This window comes from Oryctolagus cuniculus, chromosome 6 (genome assembly GCF_964237555.1).
Source record: "Oryctolagus cuniculus chromosome 6, mOryCun1.1, whole genome shotgun sequence".
NCBI lineage: Eukaryota > Metazoa > Chordata > Mammalia > Lagomorpha > Leporidae > Oryctolagus > Oryctolagus cuniculus.
Window position 1 is genome coordinate 4372460 of NC_091437.1, and position 23372 is coordinate 4395831.

Below are 23372 nucleotides of genomic sequence, written 5' to 3' on the forward strand. Positions count from 1 at the left end.
ATGTTCTGAAAAGAAAATTAGGTTGTGTAGGGGGAACCTATCCAAATGGAAAGTTCTCCAGATGGCAAAAAGCCTGGTCCAATGTGTTCAGTGACAGGAAGAAATTTGTGCATCTGAGCTCTTTAAGTGAGGGTGAGTTGTCAGGGACAACACGATGGAGGGAGACAGGGGCCAGAGGGCGCCAGGTCTTGAGGATCATGGTTAGGAATTCAGGGACTGTTCTAGAAGCAGCTGGGGGCCTACAGAGAACTTTATGTAGAGGTGTTATTCTATCAGGCTTATTTTTTTTAAAAGATCACTCTGATTCCTCTCTGGAGAACGGGTCCACGGGAATATTAGAGAGGCAGCAGTTCAGATGAACAGGATTAGGTTTACGTTAGTAGAATTGCATAAAAGACAGTGAAAGTTCTCAACACCTTCCAAAATAAAGGTCCCACCTTATTATTCTGATATCATATAGCACTCTTAACCATCATTTGATCATTTGTTTATGCTCTTTGGGTTGTCAGATAAAATACTGCGTGGGCCCCTGTCACCCACATGGCGTACTTGGAGTTCCTGGCTCCTGGCTTCAGCCTGGCCCAGCCTTGGCTATTGCAGCCATTTGGGGGTGGACCAACAGATGGAAGATCTCTTTCTCTCTCTGTGTGTGTCTAATTCTCTGCCTCAGATAAATAAATTAAAAAAAAAACAACACAAAAGACATGGCTTGGCAGGTTTAGCGTTGTGGCTCAGCTGGTTAAGCTGCCAGTTGGAACATTTGTATCCCATGTCGGAGCCCCGGTTAGAGTCCTGGCTGCTGTGACCACAAGTACTTGGGCCTCTATCATCTACAAGCGAGATGGGCATGGCGCTCCAGACTCCCGACTAGAGCTGGCCCAGCCCTGGCTGTTGCAGCCTTTCGGGTGAGTGAACCAGCAGATGGAAGATCTCTGTTTCTTCCTGTCATTCTTTCAAATAAATAAATCTTAAAAAAAAAAAAAATACATGGCTTGGGACACCAGCATCCCATACCAGAGTGTCTGGGTTACAGTACCAACTCCTTTCCCATGCAGCTTCGAGGGAGGCAGCAGGTGACGGCTGTAGCAGTTGGGCCCCTGCCACCGACGTGGGAGACCTCGATGCCTGCCTTTGGCCTGGCCGCGCTCTGCCCGTTGTGGGCATTTAGGAGGTGACTCAGCAGATGGACCAATGAAACATTCCTTGTTTATCTTAACTTCATTGGTCTCCCTATAACCCTGCTCCTACACGAGTATCAGCCCTACGAGGGAGGAAGCGTGTGTGCCTCCTCCGAGTACGGGGGAGCACGCAGCAGGCGCCCACAGCCGCCTACTGAAGGAACAAACGAGGCGCTGAGACCCACAGGGAGTGACCACCGCCCAGCCGCACCGCGGGCCCCGGGCGGGGAGGGGCGCCGCCTGCTGAGGAGGGTCCCGGGCGGAGCGGGATGCCCGGGCGCTGAGGAGGGTCCCGGGAAGAGGGGCGCCCGCCCGGCAGAGGAGGGTCCCGAGAGGAGAGGGGCGCCCGGGCGCTGAGGAGGGTCCCAGGAAGAGGGGCGCCGCCCGCTGAGGAGGGTCCCGGGAAGAGAGGGGCGCCCATCCGGCTGAGGAGGGTCCCAGGAGGAGAGGGGCGCCCGCCCGCTGAGGAGGGTCCCGGGAAGAGGGGCGCCCGCCCGCTGAGGAGGGTCCCGGGAAGAGGGGCGCCCGCCCGGCAGAGGAGGGTCCCGGGAAGAGGGGCGCCCGCCCGGCAGAGGAGGGTCCCGGGAAGAGGGGCGCCGCCCGCTGAGGAGGGTCCCGGGAAGAGAGGGGCGCCCATCCGGCTGAGGAGGGTCCCAGGAGGAGAGGGGCGCCCGCCCGCTGAGGAGGGTCCCGGGAAGAGGGGCGCCCATCCGGCTGAGGAGGGTCCCAGGAGGAGAGGGGCGCCCGCCCGCTGAGGAGGGTCCCGGGAAGAGGGGCGCCCATCCGGCTGAGGAGGGTCCCGGGAAGAGGGGCGCCCATCCGGCTGAGGAGGGTCCCAGGAAGAGAGGGGCGCCCGCCCGCTGAGGAGGGTCCCGGGAAGAGAGGGGCGCCCGCCCGCTGAGGAGGGCTGAGGAGGGTCCGGGGCGGCGAGGGGGCGCCGGAGGGTCCCGGGAAGAGAGGGGCGCCCTCCGCGGGGGCGGGCTGAGGAGGGTCCCGGGAGGCGAGGGGCGCCCTCCGCGGGGGCGGGCTGAGGAGGGTCCCGGGAGGCGAGGGGCGCCCTCCGCGGGGGCGGGCTGAGGAGGGTTCGGGCGGCGAGGGGCGCCCTCCGCGGGGGCGGGTCCCAGGAGGAGGGGGCGCCCTCCGCGGGGGCGGGTCGCAGGAGGAGAGGGGCGCCCTCCGCGGGGGCGGGTCCCGGGAGGAGGGGGCGCCCTCCGCGGGGGCGGGTCCCGGGAGGAGGGGGCGCCCTCCGCGGGGGCGGGCCCCGGGCGCCGCGGCTGCTGACGTCATCACGCCCGCGCGCCGCCTCGCCGGGCAGTGGCGGCTGTGGCGGCTGTGGCGCCGGCGCCTCCGCGGCTGTGGTGGCGACCGGGGGCTTTCCGGCGACCCGGGCCCCGCGCAGCCGCTCTCGGAGCCGCCCGGCGCCGGCGGAGGCCCCGCTGCCTGCGGTCGCTGTCCCTGGCCGCCCGCCAGCAGGCCTGGCCGCTGCGGCGCGGGGAGAAGCGGCCCTCAGGGCCATGTCCAGGCCGAGCAGCGTCTCCCCGCGGCCGCCCGCGCCCGGCGGCGGCGGCGGGAGCGGCGGCGGCCCCGCGCCCTGTGGCCCTGCGGGCGGCGGCAGGGCCAAGGGGCTGAAGGACATCCGCATCGACGAGGAGGTGAAGATCGCGGTCAACATCGCCCTGGAGCGCTTTCGCTACGGGGACCAGCGAGGTGAGGCCCGCCCCCGCCGCGGCCGCGGCCGCCGGGCCCGCACCCCGAGCGAGGGGCGGCCGCCGGGCTCCGGGCCGAGTTCCCGCAGCCCGCGGCGGCGGCGCCGCCTGCTCCCGCCGTCGGCAGCCCCTGCCCTGTGCACAGAAAAAGTTGAAGGGAGTGAGCGGAGGACTCGATACATTCGTGGAAATGCACGCTGCGAAACGGCTACGCCTGGATTTCTTTCTTTTCTTTCCTTTTTGCAGCAAAAGAAACGTCTCTTTAGTTCCACTTTCTGTGCGCTCGCAGACAAGCAGGAGGACGCCGGTGGCTAGGTGCGCCGGGCGCAGCTGCTCCGGACGTGGGAGGCCCTTCCGCGCTTGGCATTGGTCGCCGAGGGCAGGGCCGGCGGCCACCGTGGGCACCTGCCCGGGGCGCGGTCGGTGGGCCGGCTTCACCCGGGACCCCGCACTGGGCCGCCGGCTGACCCGGCAGGTGCCCCGAGCCTACCTTCCACAGAGGGGAAGCCGAGCAGTGGACACAGCCCAGTCTGTTCTGCAATGGCGAGATAAGAATTGGTGCAGCTTTGGGAGCCGAGGCAGTGCAGTTTCACGTGGAGGATCGCTAATGCTGGGCGTCCTCGGAACACAGTCCGCCGTTCCCTCCGCAGGGGAGGACTAATAGTAAAACAGGTCCATCTGTCATTTACTGACCCCAGATTCCAGCACAAATAAGAGGAGCAGTCTGGTGAACATCAGAGGCCTTTGTCACAATTGGGTTTAATTCTGGTAGACATTCTGTAGTGATTGAATTAAACTTTTCACATAAGATATAAATTTGTATGTAAGTTTTTTTTTAATCTGTGTATTGCTTGAAAGAAAATTGCCTGTCCACACTGCACTGCTTTTTTTTTTTCCCGTGTAGAAATGGAGTTTCCCTCTTCTTTGACCAGTACTGAAAGAGCCTTTATTCATCGACTGAGTCAGTCTCTTGGTTTGGTGTCTAAAAGTAAAGGGTAAGCGGATAGCTTTCTTATTTAAAAAAGAATTATTTACCAAAAAAGGGGAAGTTGAGAAATGTTTTTGACAATGTTAAATAATTATTACTGTTTATCACTGCATTCTTAGTTATATGTCTGTAGATAAACTGGCTAGGTCCCTGTCAAATTCAGCTCTTTCCTCTTAGGTCCTCCCTGAAAAAAAATGTGAGCATGGAGAAAACTTTTCCTCTGTTATGTTAGGTTCATTGTCTGGGACCCTGCAAATTAGGCTGATAAAAGAGATGAAGAAAAAAATAAGTTTATTAACATGTGCATTGCTCACTCACACAGGGGAGAGCTGATGATGCATAACTCAAACCTGGGGCTTACGTAGCAACAATAAAGACCAATAAATTTGTAAAAAAAAGTGACAAGACAAAGGAAAAGGACTTTGAGCTTCTGGGTGTGGTAAATTATGGTTAGGTAAATATATGGGGAAGCTAACAGAATGGAGGAGAGGTTTTACCAAGGTTTTTTGTATGTGCTCTCCTGGTGCCCTCTCTGGGTTGACGAGTCTGGAGTAGTCTCAGGAGTAAGAACTTCCCTCCCTTCCTATTAAAGAGAGTGAGAACCCAGTTTTCTCTTGAGTCTTTTTCTTAGTTAGCCTCAGCTCCTTATCACTAGAGTGGCATATCTTAGGGTGGTATACTTTGAACCCCTTCAAAGGTAGATTTTAAAATGTAAGAAAAAAAATTTTTAAAGTTGAAGGTAGTTGCTGTTAGCTGGTTCACTCCCTAAATGCCTCTGGTAAGCTGGGTTAGGCCAGGCTGGGTTTCCCACATGGGTAGCTGGGACTCAAGTACTTGAACCATCACCTAGTGTCTTCCAGGATGTGCAGTAGCAGGAAGCTGGATTGTAAGCAGAGGTACCAAGACTCCTTTTTTTTTTTTTTTTTTTTTTGACAGGCAGAGTTAGACAGTGAGAAAGAGAGACAGAGAGAAAGGTCTTCCTTCTGTTGGTTCACCCCCCAAATGGCTGCTACGGTCGGCGCAGTGTGCCGATCCGAAGCCAGGAGCCAGGTGCTTCCTCCTTCCTCCTGGTCTCTGTGGATCCTTTTCATTTGGGAATAGGGATGGTGGGATCTGTGTAGAGAAGTTTCTCAGTGTTGGTGCTGTTGATACTGTGGGCAGTTCTTTATTGTGTTGTGTTCTATAGGTTGTTTAGCAGCATACCTGCCTGGTCTTTACCCATTAGATGCCACCAATGTGCTCAGTCCCAGTTGTGACAGCCAAATAAAACCTGTAGACATTGCCAAATATTCCGCATGGAGCAAAGTTGCACCAGATTGAGAACCAGAGGTATACAGAAAAAAAATGCAGCTTACATGTTTAGGTTACCAAGAATAAAAACAAAACTTTATAAATATGTTAATTAATAGCAGGAAGGTCTTAAGGTGAAAGTAGCTGATGTAGTAATGTCTTGTGTGTGCAGGCCACCACCCTGATAGATCGCTAAGATGGGTTTGGCTTAGGTGAATATACACTGTTAATATACACTGTTAAAGGCTGGAGCTGGAGTGGTTAATTCTTGAACATGCTCATATTGTAGTCCACTAGGTAGATAAAATGCTGCTCTTGACAAAAAAGTAGAAGTATAATATAGAGCTGCAGTCTTTTATCCAAAATCCCCTAGGCCAAAATTTTGAGGTTCAGATTTTTCAGTTTAGAAGGGTTGTTAAGATGTATTTGCAGTGTATGATGTAATAGCCCCAATAATGGATAAGCCATCTTTAATCACATTAATATTTTGCTGGAAAGCATGTGACTATTCACAAGAAGAAGAATGTTAATAACTTCATATCTGTTTAATCATGCTTTCTTACCGAGTGAGATTGCTGCAGACTTCTAAGAAAATTTTGGTTTTCAAAGCTGTTTGGGTTTAAGGGTTGCAGAGATGTTTTGGGCCTGTGCTGGAAACACCTGTTAAAAATGTGCTGTTCTGCAGCCGTCTCATTCTTTGGTTAAATGGGGCTTGAATTTTGAACAGCAGACTTAGAAAGTGATCATGAGAAATTATTCTTAGAAGAGCAGTCCATTACAGTTGATGAGTTTACTTCTGTTGAGTAGCATGCTCATTTAAGAGGTGACCCAGAAAGGAGAAATGTCTAGGGAGAGCAGAACAAGAAGGAAGTTAATGGCACAAGAAAAGGGGGCGGAGGAAACGTTGAACCAGGAAGAGAGAGAGAGAGGGGAAAAGATGCCAAGAGAAGCAAGGCAGTCTCATGTACTTACACAGTCCCTGATGCTTGTGACTGTGACGCCCCCAAGTCTTGTCTTAGGAAATATCTCAGCTCCCTTCCTCTCTTCTTCATCTTTGAACAAACTTTTTCCTGTTTTTATCTAGTAGTCCTTGCAACTTTCAAATGCTTTTCCTAGAGTTTACATGAAGAACTAAATTACTTTGTACTTCTCAAATCTGTTCTTTTCATTATATGAAACTGTACCTGGCTTATATTTTATGGGCTCTTTTGTTCAGCCTTCAGCAAAGACTTATTTTTTAAATCTAGCATTAACTTAGCTAATTGGAGTGTGTGTGTGTGTGTGTGTGTGTGTGTACACATGATAGGCTTCTGTAGTACATATTTGATAGGCAACCTGGTATGGAGCAAAGGGCAGGAAACCTTTTTTTTTTTTTTTTTTAATGATTTATTCATTTATTTGAAAGGCAGAGTTACAGAAAGAGGGGTGGGGAGAGAGTGAGGGAGATTGAGTGATCTCCCCACCGATTCACTCCCCAAATGGCCCCATGACCAGGGCTGGGCCAGGCCAAAGCCAGAAGCCAGGAGCATTATCCAGGTCTCCCATGTGGTTGCAGGTGCTCAACTACTTGGGCCATGTTCTGCTGCCTTCCCAGGTGCATTAGCAGAGAGCTGGATCAGAAGTGGAGCAGCCAGTACACAAACAAGCCCAAAGGGGATGTCAGCATCGCAGGCTGCATCTTAACTCATGATACCACAACTCAGGCGCCAGATACCTGCATTCTATTCCCAGTCTCTCTTTGCTTCATTCTGCAACTTTGGCCAAGTTTCTTCACTTTGAAGGCCCATTTGAAAAAATGTACTGTGCAAGGGCCAGTGCTGTGGTGTATCGGGTAAAGCTGCCGCCTAAAGTGCCTGCATCCTGTGTGGGCTCCAATTTGAGTCCTGGCTGCTCCACTTCCATTCCAGCTCTCTGCTAAGGCCCGGGAAAGCCATAGAAGATGGCCCAAGTCCTTGGGCTCTTGTACCTGAGTGGGAGACCTGGAGGAAGGTCCTTGCTGCTGGCTTCAGATTGGCCCAGTTTTGGCTGTTACAGCCATTTGGGGAGTGAACAAAGAGCTCTCTCCCTCTCTCTGACTCTGCCTCTCTAACTTTACCTTTCAAATAAATAAATACATCTTTAAAAATAAAAATATATATATATATATAGTACAGAGAAATTACGCCTGTGACTGTCAGTGTCACTGCTTATTAGGTACTGATACATGCTACTCATCCTGACCAGGGGGCTTTACCTTACCAGGAAACCCTCCATTTTCCCATTTAGTTATTACCTCGTGCCTGGGAAGATTGCATTGTGCCTTCCCCCAGATAAAATAGGAAACATGGATTTAAAATTATGAACTCTTAGTGAATTTTTGCACATCCATAAAAAAAGAAACCTTGCTGTGTCCATTAATAATAGCAGGAAGTAACATTTATTAAGTGATCTTTTGCAACAGGCATTATTCTAGGTACATTACATGGATTTGTCATTTAATCCTTGCAACAGATTTTTTGAAACATATCTTTCTTAAAAAAATATTTATTTATCTGAGAGTCGGGATTACAAGGAGAGAGAAGGAGAGATCGAGAGAGAGAGAGATATCTTCCATCAGCTGGTTCACTCCCCAGATGGCCACAGTGACCAGGGTTTGGCCATGCTGAGGAGCCAGGAGATTGTTCTAGGCCACTCATGTGGGTGGCAGGGACCCAAAGATTTGGGCGATGGTCTGCTGCTTTCCCAGGTGCATTAGCAGAGAGCTGAATTGGAAGTGGAGCACCCGGAACTGGTATGGGATGCCAGTGCTGCAGGCTGTTGCTAAACTCACCGCACCATAGTGTCAGCCTCTTAGAGAAACAGGGAGAGGGAGCTCTCATCCATCAGTTCATTTCCAAAATGTCTAATGGCTGGAGCTGGGTGGGGTAAATTGGAAGCTGGGACTCTCAATCTAAATGTATGTGGGGAGCAGGAGCCCAATTACTTGAGATACAACCCTGCCTCCCAGGGTCTGCATTGGCAGGAAACTGGAGTCAAGAGCCAGAACTAGGTATCTAACTCAGGCACTGTGAGGTAGGATGTAGGCATCTTAACCGTGAGGCTAGATGTCTGCTCCCACCCTCCAACAGCTTTGTAAGTTGTGTTATATATTATTATTATTATTATTTTTTGACAGGCAGAGTTAGACAGAGAGAGAGAGAGACAGAGAGAAAGGTCTTCCTTTGGTTCACCTCCCAAATGGCCACTACGGCTGGTGCGCTGCGGCTGGTGCACTGCGCCGATCCGAAGCCAGGAGCCAGGTGCTTCCTCCTAGTCTCCCATGTGGGTGCAGGGCCCAAGCACTTGGGCCATTCTCCACTGCCTTCCCGGGCCACAGCAGAGAGCTGGACTAGAAGAGGAGCAACCGGGACAGATCTGGCGGCCCAACCGGAACAGAACCGGTGCCCCAACCGGTGTGCCGGCGCCGCAGCGGAGCATTAGTCTAGTGAGCTGCAGCGCTGGCTGTTTTATATATTATTAATGTCTTGTACCTGTATACCTGATGTGGCAATTAAACTTAGAACTATTAAGTGATTTTCTTGAGGTTGGACAACTAGCATATGGCAGAGCCAGGATTTGAATATAGTTGATGTGTAACTAATTAATTTTTGACATTCACAATAGGTTAATAGCAGTGTACTTGGTACTGTGGAAGAGTTAGAACAGAAATTAGATAGATTTTTACCTCCAGCTTGCTTATAGTCCATTAAGACCATACAAGGAACAAATTTTACTGTAAGCATAGTTAACATGACATGAAAGCAACTGTTCAATTTAGTGACAAAATAAAGTTAATGGGCTGGCACTGTGGTGTAGCTGGTTAAGCCTCTTCCTGCAGTGCTGGCATCCCATATGGTTTGAGTCCCGGCTGCTCCACTTCCAATACAGCTCCCTGCTCATGGCCTGGGAAAACATAGGAAGACGGGATAAGTCCTTGGGCCCCTGCCCCCATGTGGGAGACTGGGAAGAAGCTCCTGCCTCCTGGCTTCAGGTGGGCCCAGCTCTGGCCATTGTGGCCATTTGGGGAGTGAACCAGCAGATGGAAGACCTCTCTCTCTTTCTAACTCTCAAATAAATAAAAATAAATCTTTTAAAAAAAGTTAACAGATTTGATGTATAATATTGTCTAGAGAATCATAAAAAAAGCCAAATTAGTGTGATAGACTTTTAAGAAGTTGTAATTCTGTGTAACAGTATTAGGGAGAAAAGGATCTGGAACTAGATCTTTGCATCTGTGTGCCTAATGGAAGTACAAATTAAGAGAGTGTGAAATTAAGTATTTAGCAGACATCAAACAAATGCCTGTCACATTTTTAGCTCCATGGTGACCGTGACCATTTAAACTAATCATTTCAGAGTTCATTTCTTTAAGTAATTTTTAAAATTGTTCTCAGTTTTGGGAAGCAGGGCATAATGAAGCATACAGTTCTATTTGAGTTAAATATTTACTAATGTTTAGTAAATTGATATATCAACTTTGATTAGTTATATCATCTTTTTTTTTAAGGTTTTATTTATTTGAAAGGGTTTCAGAGAGAGGTAGAGACAGAGAGAGGGGTCTTCCATCTGGTGGTTCATGCCCCAAATGGCTACAGTGGCTAGAGCTAAGACAAAGTGAAGCCAGGAGCTTCTTCTGAGTCTCCCACGAGGGTGCAGGGGCCCAAGGACTTGGGCCATCTTCTCCTGCTTTCTCATGCTCATTAGCAGGGAGTTGGATTGTAAGTGGAACAGCTGGGACTCAAACTGGCACCCATATGGGCTGCCAGCTCTGCAGACTGGGGCTTTAACCTGCTGCACCAAAGTGCTGGCCCCTATATAATTTTTATTTAAAAAGAAAAAGCCATTGAAATGCTAAAGGTTTATTATGGCATGCATTGGTTAGGAAGTTATAAGAGTTATGTAAGTTAAGTTATGATCTTATCTGTGATCTTAATTTTTGTTTATATTTTCTATTTTATTTATATTTAAATTGACAAATATTAGCATATATTTATATGGTACATGTGCTTTATCATGGAAATTGGGTAGTTAGCATATCCATTACCTCAAATACCTATTTTGTTGGTGAAAACATTTTAAATTCTCTTATTTTGAAATATACCCATTGTTAACTATAGTCATCCTATTATGCAATACAATACTGGAACTTGGTCTTGTTGACTGTGACTTTAAACCCATAGTGTCTTCCTTCCCTCCCATATTTATTTTTATGCTTTACATTTTATGATTTAAAATAAATTGTGAAGTTGTCTAACATCTATTCCATATGTAGTTGCTAGTTAATTTTGCTTTGTAAAGCGTACTACTCTTTGGTTTTTCATAAAGACATAGTGTTATTTACCTTGGGATGAATGCATGATGGGATTTCAGTGTATCAGATTATACAGCAGAATGACTCTCTACTGTGTTGTGGACCCAGCATTGTGGTGCAGCAGGTTAAGCTGCCTCTTGCAACACCGACATCCCATCTGAGCACCAGTTCGAGTCCCACTCTGACCCAGTTCCCTGATAATGTGCCTGGGAAAGTGGTGGAAGATGATCCAAATCCTTGGGCTCCTGCCACCTACATGAGGGACACAAATGGAAGTCCTGTCTTTTGCCATCTGGGGAGTGAACCAGTTGATGGAAGTTTCTCTCTCCCTCCCTCTACCTACCTTCCTACCTACCTTCCTCTCTCTCTCTCTCTCTCTCTTCCTTTCTTTGTAACTCTGCCTTTAAAATTAATATATACATCTTTAAAGAAATATCTACTGTTTTGATTGTTTCCATCCTCATAGTGATGAAGCAAATATTTTACCCACAGCTTTATTAATCTTTTTATGCTATATCATAAGATGTGTATCACTGACATCATAGTGCTGAATGTGGTAGGAATGAGCAGTAATAGCCACAGGCAGAATTTTGTATTAAAACATTGAAACTGTCAAGTTAATGCTATCTTTTTGTCCTACCATCTGTATTGAAACTGAATTCAGACATTTTTAAGTGGTAATGACTAAGTACTTGCCCCTGATTAATTTGAGTTATTTTTATACATAAATGTTACAGTATTCTTAGACAGCCTATGTAAGGAAGGTTTCAATGTGATCCATTATTTGAGTTGTCAACTTGTTGAAAAAAGTCTATATTTTACTCAATTTTGTAATCCTAGCTTCTACTATAGTTCCAGGCATATAGTAAATGCTTAATATATGGTGAATGACTGAAAAGATAATCAGGTTAAAGGTAAAATATAGCAAAAGCTTCCTGAGATGATTTTTAAGAAAAAGCATTTTAGAACAAATAGAAATTAGAGATTTTTTAAAAGATTTATTTATTTGAAAGTCAGAGTTACACAGAGAGAGGAGAGGGAGAGAGAGAGAGAGGTCTTCCATCCACTGGTTCACTCCCCAGTTGGCCGCAACGGCCAGAGCTGTGCTGATCTGAAGCCAGGAGCCAGGAGCTTCTTCCGGGTCTCCCACGCGGGTTCAGAGGCCCAAGGACTTGAGCCATCTTTCACTGCTTTCCAGGCCATAGTAGAGAGCTGGATCAGAAGTGGAGCAGCCGGAACTAGAACCGGTACCCATATGGGATGCTGGCACTGCAGGCGGCTGCTTTACTTGCTACGCCACAGTGTTGACCCCAGGTTATGTTTTAACTATTTTATTTTTATAGCCTCATTTTAAGTATTGCTAAGTACCTGTTGAGGAGTAATTGACAGTATATAAAGCTTACTGTTCATTACAGCATTCAAGTAGTTTCTAGAGTTAAAAATCTTGGTAAATTGGAAGTTTCACTTAGAAGACATATATATCTAAAGCTGTATAGGTTAATGCTTAGTTTAGTATCAATCTAATAATGAAGATGTTGACAAAATTTTAATGAAAACTATAAAATTATACATGTGATTTTCACTGTATTTGTGGCTGTGTTGCTCATTTCGATAATATGATAGTGACTAACAAATGGTAAAACACTTCATGGAATATTCTGGATAACTTTACAATTTAAAAAACTGTTTTCTCCTAATTGTGATAATTTTCATTTATTTAGAACCTACTATGTGACAGATACTGTACTTCATATGCATGATCTTATTTAACCATATGAATGATCTTTTGAAACAAACTATTATCTTAGGTGCAGAATCATTAAATAATTTGCTTAGGGTCCCCATAGCTAGCAAGTGGTAGAACTGGATTACAAATCTAGGTCTGTGTGCCTTTAGAGGCCGAGCTCCTAACCAGTATCACACTGCTGGATTATAGGTGTGAACCACTTAGGAAAACAAATATAGTTATAGCAAATCATCACTATTTTACAATTCAAGGGTAGAACCAGAAGCTTTGAAAAAATTCTTTCACTTGAAAAAATGTATATTAAAAAGAGTTACTAGTGATTCAGATTTATGCATTTGTGGTCCAGCTGCTATGCTTGGCTCTCTTAACAGGTGTTCATGGGAGTGTAACATTACCAGCAGACTGTAGAAACATTTAGTGCAACACACTAGTCAGAATAGTGAGCCATCACTTTTTCGTGATCATTTTTAGGTTCCGTAGTTCAGATTGTTTTTTCCCTCTGTATGCTTCCCAGCATGTATTAACTGGTGGTGTTTCATCTACCATGAAGTCTGCTAAAGAACTGTAACATTTATGGGTAAATGATTTTAAAACTGGATCTATAGCATTTTGAAATTTTAATTGAAAATAGTTTTGTGGCTGCTTGAGCCCCAAACCTCTATGTCCTGAATATTTTGGAACTTTTAGCTTAGCTCAAAGCATTTTAATTTGTTTTTCAGTGTTTAGCTTGAGATGTATTTTTTAAGTGGGCATATATCATCTATGAAAAAGTTGACTTACTCTCTCTATATGTGTAGTAAATAAATGATTTCTGTTAATATTCAGAAAGGGAGCAAATAGATACCTAACTGTGAAGAAGAAAGATGGATCAGAAACAGCTCATGCAATGATGACCTGTAATTTGACCCATAATACAAAACATGCTGTTAGGAGCCTAATTCAAAGATTTCCTGTCACCAATAAAGAGCGCACTGAACTTCTGCCTAAAACAGAAAGAGGAAATGTGTTTGCAGTTGAAGCCGGTATGTATTTTCTGGGGAGATTCTTGTTTGCCCTATTATTTGATGATCGTTTTCCATTTTAGATTTATTTTTAAAAACTAAGATGAAGTAAGTTTTCTCAAATTGAATAGTTTTTTAGAAATGAGTAAGAGTTGTGAAAGATTTAAAACAAAATGCAACATTAAGGCATGTCAGAGTTGAACAAGTTTGTTTTTTAAGGAGTTATAATAATAACTACCATTTATTAAGCACTTGCCGTGTGCTAGGGAGAATACTGTGTCAGAGGTCTCATAGCAACAGCCATTGCAAGGTACACATTTCCTCTGTTTCAGAGGGGCAGAAACTGGGGTTCAGACGACTTCAATAATTTACTCATGGCCTCTCAACCAACCAGGAAACCGTAGACCTGGGATTTGACCCTAAGTTCTGCACTTTGCTGCTTTGTACTGTCACGATGTGCTCAGGAGTGAGATTGTGAATGGGGCTTTAGCTTCTGGTAAGGGATGGGACAGACTCATTATTACATTAAATTGCTCAAAGGTAGATGAATAAATGTATTGTAAAATGAAGTTGTAGTTTTACTATTTGGAAATATAACTTCCCTAGTGAGAAAATTGTTTCATTGCCTATGGTGACAGAATTTGCTTAATTATTACCATCTGTTAGAGCAGATCTATAGAATGTGGGAAATATGTTATCCTGGATATTATGCAAAGAATATTTCCAGCTATATGAAGAACATAAAATGCTTCATGCCTCTTTTTTATTCCTGCCTACTTTGTTAATCGTGGATGTTGGCTGAAATGTTTGATCAGGACATTTCTTAAGCCTTAGGGCCCTATATTGATGCATGCTGTTCAGTTTGTCCACTTAGTCTTTTGAGTATAACTTTAAGGATATGTATAGAGTATTTTCCTTTTTTTGTAATGTATTTTCATATTGTTTATAACATTTTATAGTGCACATTAGTTACTGTAAAATTTTACTATTCTATGACATTAACAGAAACTTAGAACAGGTTTGAAAATAATTTAGATTATCAAAATTGTGTTTAAAAATTTTTAATAGTTATCGAATGATTAATTTTTATTCATTTTGCAACATTATGCATCAGAAATACTTTTGAAGGCTTACTTTTTGGAATAACAAGTGTTGTGCAGTAGTTGAGGCATTGCTTGCTAACATTGTCTAAACTAAGAAGAAATGCTTGAAAGGACATTAGAAATGACTTATCTTTACTTTTAACATTTTTTTCAATGTTGGTCATAAATTTTTGTTCTTCTATTCACGTTCAAAGAAAACCGAGAAATGAGCAAGACAAGTGGGCGACTCAACAATGGCATACCTCAAATTCCAGTGAAAAGAGGGGAGTCTGAATTTGATTCTTTCCGGCAATCTTTGCCAGTGTTTGAGAAACAAGAAGAAATTGTTAAAATAATTAAGGAAAATAAAGTAGTTTTGATTGTTGGAGAAACTGGGTCTGGAAAGACCACGCAGGTTTGTTTCTTTTTTGGTGTTTATAGAAGAAATTTAAAATATCCATGTTGTAATTTTGTACAAATGTATATGTGTTATAAAATACAGAAAAAGAAACATCTGGTTATCCTAATGGTTATTTCAGAGATAGATTACTGCTGGGGATACATTTTGAGCATTTGTAAAAAGCAAATGGTTTAAATTATTTATTTAAAAATTACTATTTGGCTTTTATTTAAACAGAGATGATGATGTGACTTGGTGTTATTGTAAGAATATAGGCTTGGGCTTGGGCTCAAATTCTAGTTTCCTCACTTACTGGATATGAAGTTTCAGGCTAGTTTTATACTCTCTGAGCTAGAATCTGGGACTAAAAATTACTGCTTTTCAAGGTGAGAATTAGAGAAAATCTCTGTAGTGTCTGTGTTAGTGTTTCACATGTAGGAGCTAAAGGTGGGACCAGGAATGTGGTATAGTGAGTAAAGCCGCTACCTGCAGTGTCAGCATCCTGTAAGGGCACTGGTTAGAGTCCTGGCTACTCCAGTTCCCATTCAGCTCTCTGCTATGGCCTGGGAGAGCAGTGGTAGATGAACCAAGTACTTGGATCTCTGCACCCACATTGGAAACCCGGAAGAAGCTCCTGGCTCCGATCGGCCCAGCTTTGGCCCTGCAGCTATTTGGAGATTGAATCTGTGGATGGAAGATCTCTGTCTGTCTGTCTGTCTCTCTGTTAACTCTAAAAACAAAAGTAGCTAAGGCTAAAGTAAAAGCAGTCACAACACAAGTATTAATATAATATAAAGTTGATTGAAGAATGGATTAAATCGGATAGGTTTTACTTGGGTATTCAGAATCAAAGTACCTCATCAGCATGGTTCCTATCTGTTCATGGTAACAGATAGGAAGTAAGTGTGGCATGATATGGTGTTTTCTTATATATGTTCTTTTAGCATTTCACTGTCAGCACTAAAATTACTTTGTTGTTAATAGAGTTCAGATAAGATAATATGTTTGCACTTTTTCTTTTTTATGGTATGGACAAAATTTGCTTTTTACAATTACTTAAGATTTCCCATGGTTATATTGATGAGTTTAATAAACTTAGCCTATAGGTAAGGCAAAGTGGTGGAAAAGTGAATTAGTCCATTTTCCGTTGCTGTAACTAAATCCAGTAGATTGGGTTGTTTATAACAAATAGAGGTTTACTTAGCTCACAGTACTGAAGCTAGGAAAAAGCATGGCACTGCCATCTAGTGAGTACCTTGCAATGGGGGAAGGCATCAGTGGTGAGACAGAATAAGTGTACTAGTGTGGGTGTGTGTTCCTTTCTTATACAGGTGCTCATGCCATTATGGGGACCCTATCCTCATAACCTCATCTAATCCTGATTGCCTCCCAAAGACCCTGATTCCAAATACCACTAACTGTGATTTTGGGTGTTAAATTTCTAACATGTGAATTTTGGGGCAACACATTCAAACTGTAGCAGAGAGGTTGACTATCAACTTTCACAGTTACGTACTTATTGGACTTCACTGTTTTCAGAGTAGTACGACTCTTTATCTTTAAAACTTGAGCCTGCAAACCTAAATAATGAAAAAATAATAACATTTTATCTGACAATATATAAAAGTTTTGTTTAGTGTGAGTCCTTTTAGAATTCAGTCAGGCTTTCATGGAGTCATTCTAAAGAATCTGTTCAGATGTCTTTGGTTGTTTTATTTTTATTTTATTATTTTTTAGTGGATATTTGGCATGGTGCTTAAGATACCATTTGGGATGCCTGCATCCAGATTAGAGTGCCTGGATTCAAGTCGTGGCTCTGCTCCCAATTCCAGCTTTCTGCTAGTGCACACCCTGGGAGGCAGGAGGTTATGACTTAAATAATTGGGTTCCAGCTCTCATGTGCAAGACCTCGATTGAGTTCATGGCTACTGGCTTCAGCGAAGCTTAGCCTTGGCTGTTGGGGGCATTTGTAAATGGATCAGTGGGTGAAAGATGTCTCCCTCTGTCTGCCTCTCAAATTAAATAAGTAAACATTTTTTTTTTAATGGAGTAAGTTTACCATTAGGTGTTAATTGTAGCAGTTTTAATTAAACCGAGTGGAGATTACGGAAGTTTTGATAAATTATTAATGCTCTTATTTAAGTTATCTGAATGTCCCTTCTAATGATATTTGTATATCAGACTGATGAAGGGCTGTTTTTCATAATTATATATATATATATATAATTTTAATACTTAATAATTAAACTTATAAGTAAATATTATACTCTTGATTTTCAAGAAGGAAGTAGTAATTTAATAGATTTAAACTTAAGAAATCTATTTTGTTAAGGAGATAAAGTAAAATCGCTAGTGTTTCTTCCCGTGAAACACAAAACAGAAGATAAAATAGTGCTATTGGTCAGTTTTATCTTAACTTTGGTGGTATTAAGAAGTTAAATGCTTTTATGTTTTTCCCTTTTTCATGTTTACTATGTAAAACTTAAACATTGGGGCCAGCACTGTGGCATAGAAGGTTAAGCCTCCGCCTGTAGTGCCAGCATCCCATATGGGAACTGAGTTCGAGACCCAGCTGCTCTTCTCCTGATTCAGCTTCCTGCTAATGAGCCTGAGAAAGCAGTGGAAGGTGACTCAAGTGCTTGGGACCCCATACCCATGTGGGAGACCCGGAAGGAGCTCCTGGCTGGCTTTGGCCTGGACCAGCTCTGACTGTTGTAGCCATTTGGGAAACAAACCAGTGGATGGAGGATTTCTCTCCTTTTCTCTGTATTTCTGACTTTCAGATAAACAAATACATCTTGATTAAAAAGTGTAAACATTGTGGAAAATGTTACATAGGAAGTAAAAGAGAATTGTAATTTCATGCCACCTTTTCTCCTGTATTATTTTCAGAAACTTGAAATACATGTTTTTGGTTTCTTTCTTGGGGATTGATTTGTGTGTTTTTGTTTTCTTTGTAAGACTGATATAAATTACTTTTTTTAAAAAAAGATTTATTTATTTGAAAGTCAGTGACAGAGAAAGATTTTCAATCTGTTGGTTCACTCCCCAGATGGTTGCATTGGGCAGGGCTGAGCCAGGCTGAAGCCAGGAGCTTCTTCTGGGTTTCCCACGTGGGTTCAGGGGCCCAAGCGCTTGGGCTATTATCTGCTGCTTTTCCCGGGCCATTAGCAGGAGCTGGATTGGAAGTGGAGCAGCCAGGACATGAACTGGCACCCATATGAGCTGCTGGCATCACAGGCAGTGGGTTTTACCTGCTGCACTACAACACTGGCTCCTGTTTACTTGAGAGTTACAGAGATAGAGGGAGAGACAGTGTCTGCTGGTTCACTCCCTAAACAGCCACAACGGCCAGAGAAGGCTGGTCCGAAGCCGGGAGCTGCTTCTTGGTTTTCCACATGGATTCAGGGACCCAAGCATTTGAGCCATCTTTCACTGCTTTCCCAGGCACATTAGCAGGGAGCTGGATTGGAAGTGGAGCAGCCAGGACTCAACCTGGTGCCCTTATGGGATGCTGGCATCACAGGTAGTGGCTTTTAACCTGCTATGCCACAATTCTGGCCCCAAACTGATTTTTAAAAAACAAACATGGGATAGTCATATACATAAACTTTACAAGTTGCTTTTTTCTACTTACCAGAAATTGGATGTTTCCCCATACCAGTATGTAGAGATGTATGTTGTTTTTGAAAGAACTGTGTAGCATTCTTGTGCATTTTGGTAATGATAAAAAAAGACACAAAGCTGATAGTTTACTATGTTCTGAGTTTTTACAAGGGTTGTCTCATTTCAGCCTCTCAGCCCTAAGACATGTTACATTATCTCTTTTTTAAAAAAAGGAGTAAAAACTAAAATTCGTGGATGTTAGGAATCTTACTATTAAATTGTACATTCTTATGTTGTATATTGATACTGCTTTCCTTCTTTGTGCAAGTTTTTCAGTAGGGTAAATTCCAAGAATAGGAAAAACCAGATTAAGGGTATGGCAGTTAAAATTTTAATACCTATATGAAGTAGTTATTGTGTAATAACTCTGAAGAGTTTAAATATATGATATTGAGGGGCTGGTGCCATGGCTCACTTGGTTAATCCTCCGCCTGCGATGCCAGCATCCCATATGGGCGCTGGTTCTAGTCCCAGTTGCTCCTCTTCCAGTCCAGCTCTCTGCATGGCCCAGGATGGCAGTGGAGGTTGGCCCAAGTACTTGGGCCCCTGCACCCGCATGGGAGACCAGGAACAAGCACCTGGCTCCTGGCTTCGGATCGGCACAGTGGCGGCCGTAGCGGCCATTTAGGGGGTGAACCAATGGAAGGAAGACCTTTCTCTCTGCCTTTCTCTCATTGTCTACGGCTCTACCTGTCAAATAAATAAATACACGATATTGAAAGTTTGCATTTTCCTAAAGCTTAAGCAAAAATGAATATTAATTTTTTACCCTTATTAAGCTGGTAAGAATACAGTGTTTGATTTACATTTCTTTGATTCTTAGAGAGTTAAGTATATTTTCATTTGCTTGTTATGTGTTTGTTTATCTTCAGTTGAGATTCTTACTTATGTCCTATTTTTCTTTTGGCTTAATTATTTTGAAATTTTTTTAGACCATGTATTATAGATGCATGGGTGTTGTTTTTTAAATATCTTAAAAATAATTTCTTCTTATTTTTGTTTGTTTTTTAACTTTTTTTATGGTACCTTTTATGGTACTTTTATTTTTTTATTTAGTCAAATTTGTCATTTTTTGGTTAGGTTTTGGACTGTGCTAAAGAAGGCACTTCCTATTCTCAAATTTAAAAAAAGAAAAATGACTTTCTTTTTTCTCCTTTCTTTTGTTGTTGTGATCATATTTTTTCTTTTAATTGTTTCAACCAATTTTTATTTACAGAATATAAATCTCTTCAAAAAGATGTATTCCTTCATTTAGCCAGTGGTAAAAAGCCTTATTAAACAGAAACAAAGCCTAAACATCATCACTTATATTTAAACAGAGATACAGATCCTTAAGAATATATGAACATAGAACACAAAATGTGGTTTTTACTTAGGCAGTTACATGGATGAGGCTGTTTTTGTTTCTTCACTGACAACCCCATTTTAACCATTGAACAAATTGTGTTTAATAGTAGTAAAAATATAAAAATTCAAATTTAAGCATGAAAATATGAAAGAATAACAACAAAAGAACAGGAAATATCTTCATTACCAAATAGATGAACAAATTCACAGATACTCAAATATTTTCTGAGACATAGCAAAACACCTACATCAAAGGTCGCATTCATTTGAGAGGTATCAATACGTGTCCAGTCTTGAGACTATTTGTAGCACTTACAGTATATACAAAGCAGCATTAGACTACTTGAGACACAGATTTAAGCTTTATGCTACAACTTGCCAATTTAACATTATAGCTAATGCAGTGACAATTACTCATTTCATATTTTTTCTTCTGAAACTCAGTAAACACATTATCATTTAAGTATGTAGAATAATGCCATGTTTTCTTCCTTATAACAGTAAATTTTAAAATCCAAATACTTTGTATCCTGGAAACATTACCTAGCTGTACAAAGCTCCCAAATATAATACAGTTATAAAGTTTCTTCTTTGTAGATTTCATTAATTCACAGTTATTTTAGTACAGATAAATGTACGACACTACTCCAGATTGTTGGGCAACAAAAATGTTGTTGTGTCACTATCTGTTTTTAAGTACGAGCAGACCACACCACAACCATGGCAAGTAAATGCCCTCCCGTATCCTCCACTGCTTCTGGGGTTCCTTTCCACGTCCCAGGAGCTGGTTTAGTGGACATTGTCACGTCTCACCTATCTGAAAGTCCCTTTCTTACAAATTTTGAAGTTTAATGGAACATCTGCAGTCTCCGTAAGCTGGCATTTTTTTCTTACTCTTCACTAATTCAAATACAACATGTAATGTTTTAAATTTTATAGACGCCTTATTAAAATGATTTAAAGTATCTACAATACCATCAATGGGTAAAATATTAACAAAAATGACACTAAGAGTATTTTTGAGACTTTTTCCTAACTATAAAAGCTTTGGGATTCATAATGAACACAGATATACTGACACTTTAACCCTGCTGCTTTAAAGCATCAGTAATAAGATTAAATGCATGAAGCACAGAAAAGAAGAGCAGGATTTCAGGGGAAAAATCTAGTAAACACTTGATTCAATTTGGAAGCCTCAAACACGAAAGGGTACACAGTGCTTATAAGCACTATCAGTATTTTCATTCTGTAAGTAGTTCAAATCTATATTTCATTTCTATTTTTTTCCAGAAAAATACTTATATAATTCAAATATTTAAAAATAAAAAATGATTAAAAAATATTATACCCCAGTGGGTATAATGTTTGCACTGCCACAAGAGCCACACGCAAAGGCTCTGTGCAATCCTTGGTTTGAGCACCGATCCTGCAGCAATGACTTTCACCAGGGAATCAGGGCGCCCTGAGCATGTGGAGCCTCCCACAGTGACTGCCAGAGTCCCAGCTGCACCCTGTGCCCTCACACGCAGCCACAGTGCTTTCACAGTCCCAGCACCCAGCCCTTTGTCCTGGCCAGACTCAGGCGTCTGCATTTGTCTGCTTGCTGGGTTGCAGACGTGAGCTGGCCCAGCTGTTAGTATGTCCAAAATGGCAATGGTGCTGGGTGGTCGGGAGAGGAAAGAAGTGGCCCCTTTTTCTCCTCCTGGTGTGGCAGGTGCACTGCCTTCCACAGGGCTTCCAGCCACATCCACGCCAGGCTCTTCCTGCAGCTTTGTCGCCAGTGGCTTGGGCTGTTGCATTCTGGTCTTACCTCACTCTCCACTCTCCACTCTCCAAAGCTGGTGTTGAGGCGCTTGGCTGCTGGAGTGCTGAGTTGTATGCATCTACACCCTCTGTGTAGGTTCATAGTGTCCCTCTAATTTGTGTGGTGTTTCCTCTGCTGATTTTTCCTTAACTCTTCCCTGGGATTGCACTCTCTCTATTTTCTTTTAATTACCTTCCCCTAGACTAGAGCAGTAAGCTCCCTCTGTGTTCTGCTGTCTTGGTGTCTCATAAAACCGTTTCTCTTTTTGTTTTTAATTCTTTTTTTATGTTTTTAACAGGCAGAGTTAGACAGTGAGAGAGAGAGAGAGAGAAAGGTCTTCCTTCTGTTGGTTCACCCCTCAATGGCTGCTACGGCTGGCGCGCTGCACCAATCCGAAGCCAGGAGCCAGGTGCTTGTTCCTGGTCTCCCATGCGGGTGCAGGGCCCAAGCTCTTGGGCCATCCTCCACTGCCTTCCCGGGCCACAGCAGAGAGCTGGAGTGGAAGAGGAGCAACCGGGACAGAACCGGCGCCCCAACCAGGACTAGAACCTGGGGTGCTGGCACCGCAGGTGGAGGATTAGCCTAGTGAGCTGTGGCACTGGCCTTGTTTTTAATTCTTGGTTATTTATTTATTTGAAAAGCAGATTAACAGAGAAAGAGAGAAAAAGAGCTATCTTCCAACCACTGGTTCACTCCTTAAATAGCCACAACTGGGGCTAGGCCATGCTGAAACCAGGAGCCAGGAATTGCATCCACGTCTCCTATATGGGTGGCAGCAACTCAAGTACTTGAGCCGTTATCTGCTGTCTCCCAAGTGGTATCAGGAGGGAGCTGATTGGAAGGAGAGTAGCCAGAACTCGAGCCAAGCACTCTGATATGAGATGCAGGCATCCAAGCAATGTCTCAACCTGTTGCGCCATAATGCCCACCCCTGATGCCATTTTTCAATCAAATCTGTTTCTGTAATGCCTGGGTTTATTTCTAGAATTTTTATTATTTGTGTTTGATCTCACTATTCTTGTACAAGGATCCCACTTTTTATAGTTTTCAGGTGTTAGGTAGCATAATATTCCTTTCCATCATCATCTACTTCTTTTAGTGGTTGCCGTACAATTTTTTTCATTTAATTGAAAAACAGAGACAGAGAGGTAAACAGAGATATCTTTCATCTGGTGATTCACTCCCCAAATGTTTACAACAGCCTGTGCTGGGCCAGGCTAAAGCCAGGGTCCAGGAAATCATTCCTGATCTCTCACTTGGGTGGTAGGGATTCAAAGACTGGAGCAGAACCTTCATTGGATGCATCTCAGGGTGTGCATTAGCAGGAGGCTTGATTGGAAGCAGAGTAGGTAGGGCTCAATCCAGGCACTCCAATATGAGATATGGGCATCCTATGTGATGACTTAGCCACTGTGCCAAACACCCACTCTCCGCCCTAGAATTTTCAGTATATGTTTGTAACTCATCTAAGAGCTTTCCAATGACTCTGTATCACTTCACAGGTAGTGTACCTTAAATAACAAAATCATCCTAATAATGTCTTCCTTTTCCTTATAGTATTGCCATCATTCATTTCACTTACATATAAAAAACATACAAATACACACATAGATATAAAGATACATAATCAAATATGTTGTTATTTTGAACAAACTTAACTGTTGATTAAGAATAATAAAAGTTTTTGTTTCACTTATTATTTCTTCAGTGCTCTCTTTATGAAAATCCAAATTTCTAGCCTGTATATATATATTTGAAATATATATATATACACACACATATATATAAATATATACGTGTGTGTGTATGTGTGTGTATATGCAGAGCGAGAGAG

General features: G+C 43.2%; 1 protein-coding gene across 1 annotated transcript in view; it reads left to right on the plus strand.

Moving 5' to 3' along the window:
• The first annotated feature begins 2478 nt into the window (after window positions 1–2478).
• Window positions 2479–23372, plus strand: part of YTHDC2 (YTH N6-methyladenosine RNA binding protein C2) — a 92132-nt gene continuing 71238 nt past the window's right edge. Inside the window, exons 1-4 of the mRNA XM_051834534.2 lie at window positions 2479–2885; window positions 3789–3879; window positions 13064–13260; window positions 14537–14736. Of these exons, the coding sequence (XP_051690494.1) occupies window positions 2693–2885; window positions 3789–3879; window positions 13064–13260; window positions 14537–14736 (681 nt within the window). The 5' untranslated portion in view covers window positions 2479–2692. The remainder of the gene's footprint in view (window positions 2886–3788; window positions 3880–13063; window positions 13261–14536; window positions 14737–23372) is intronic.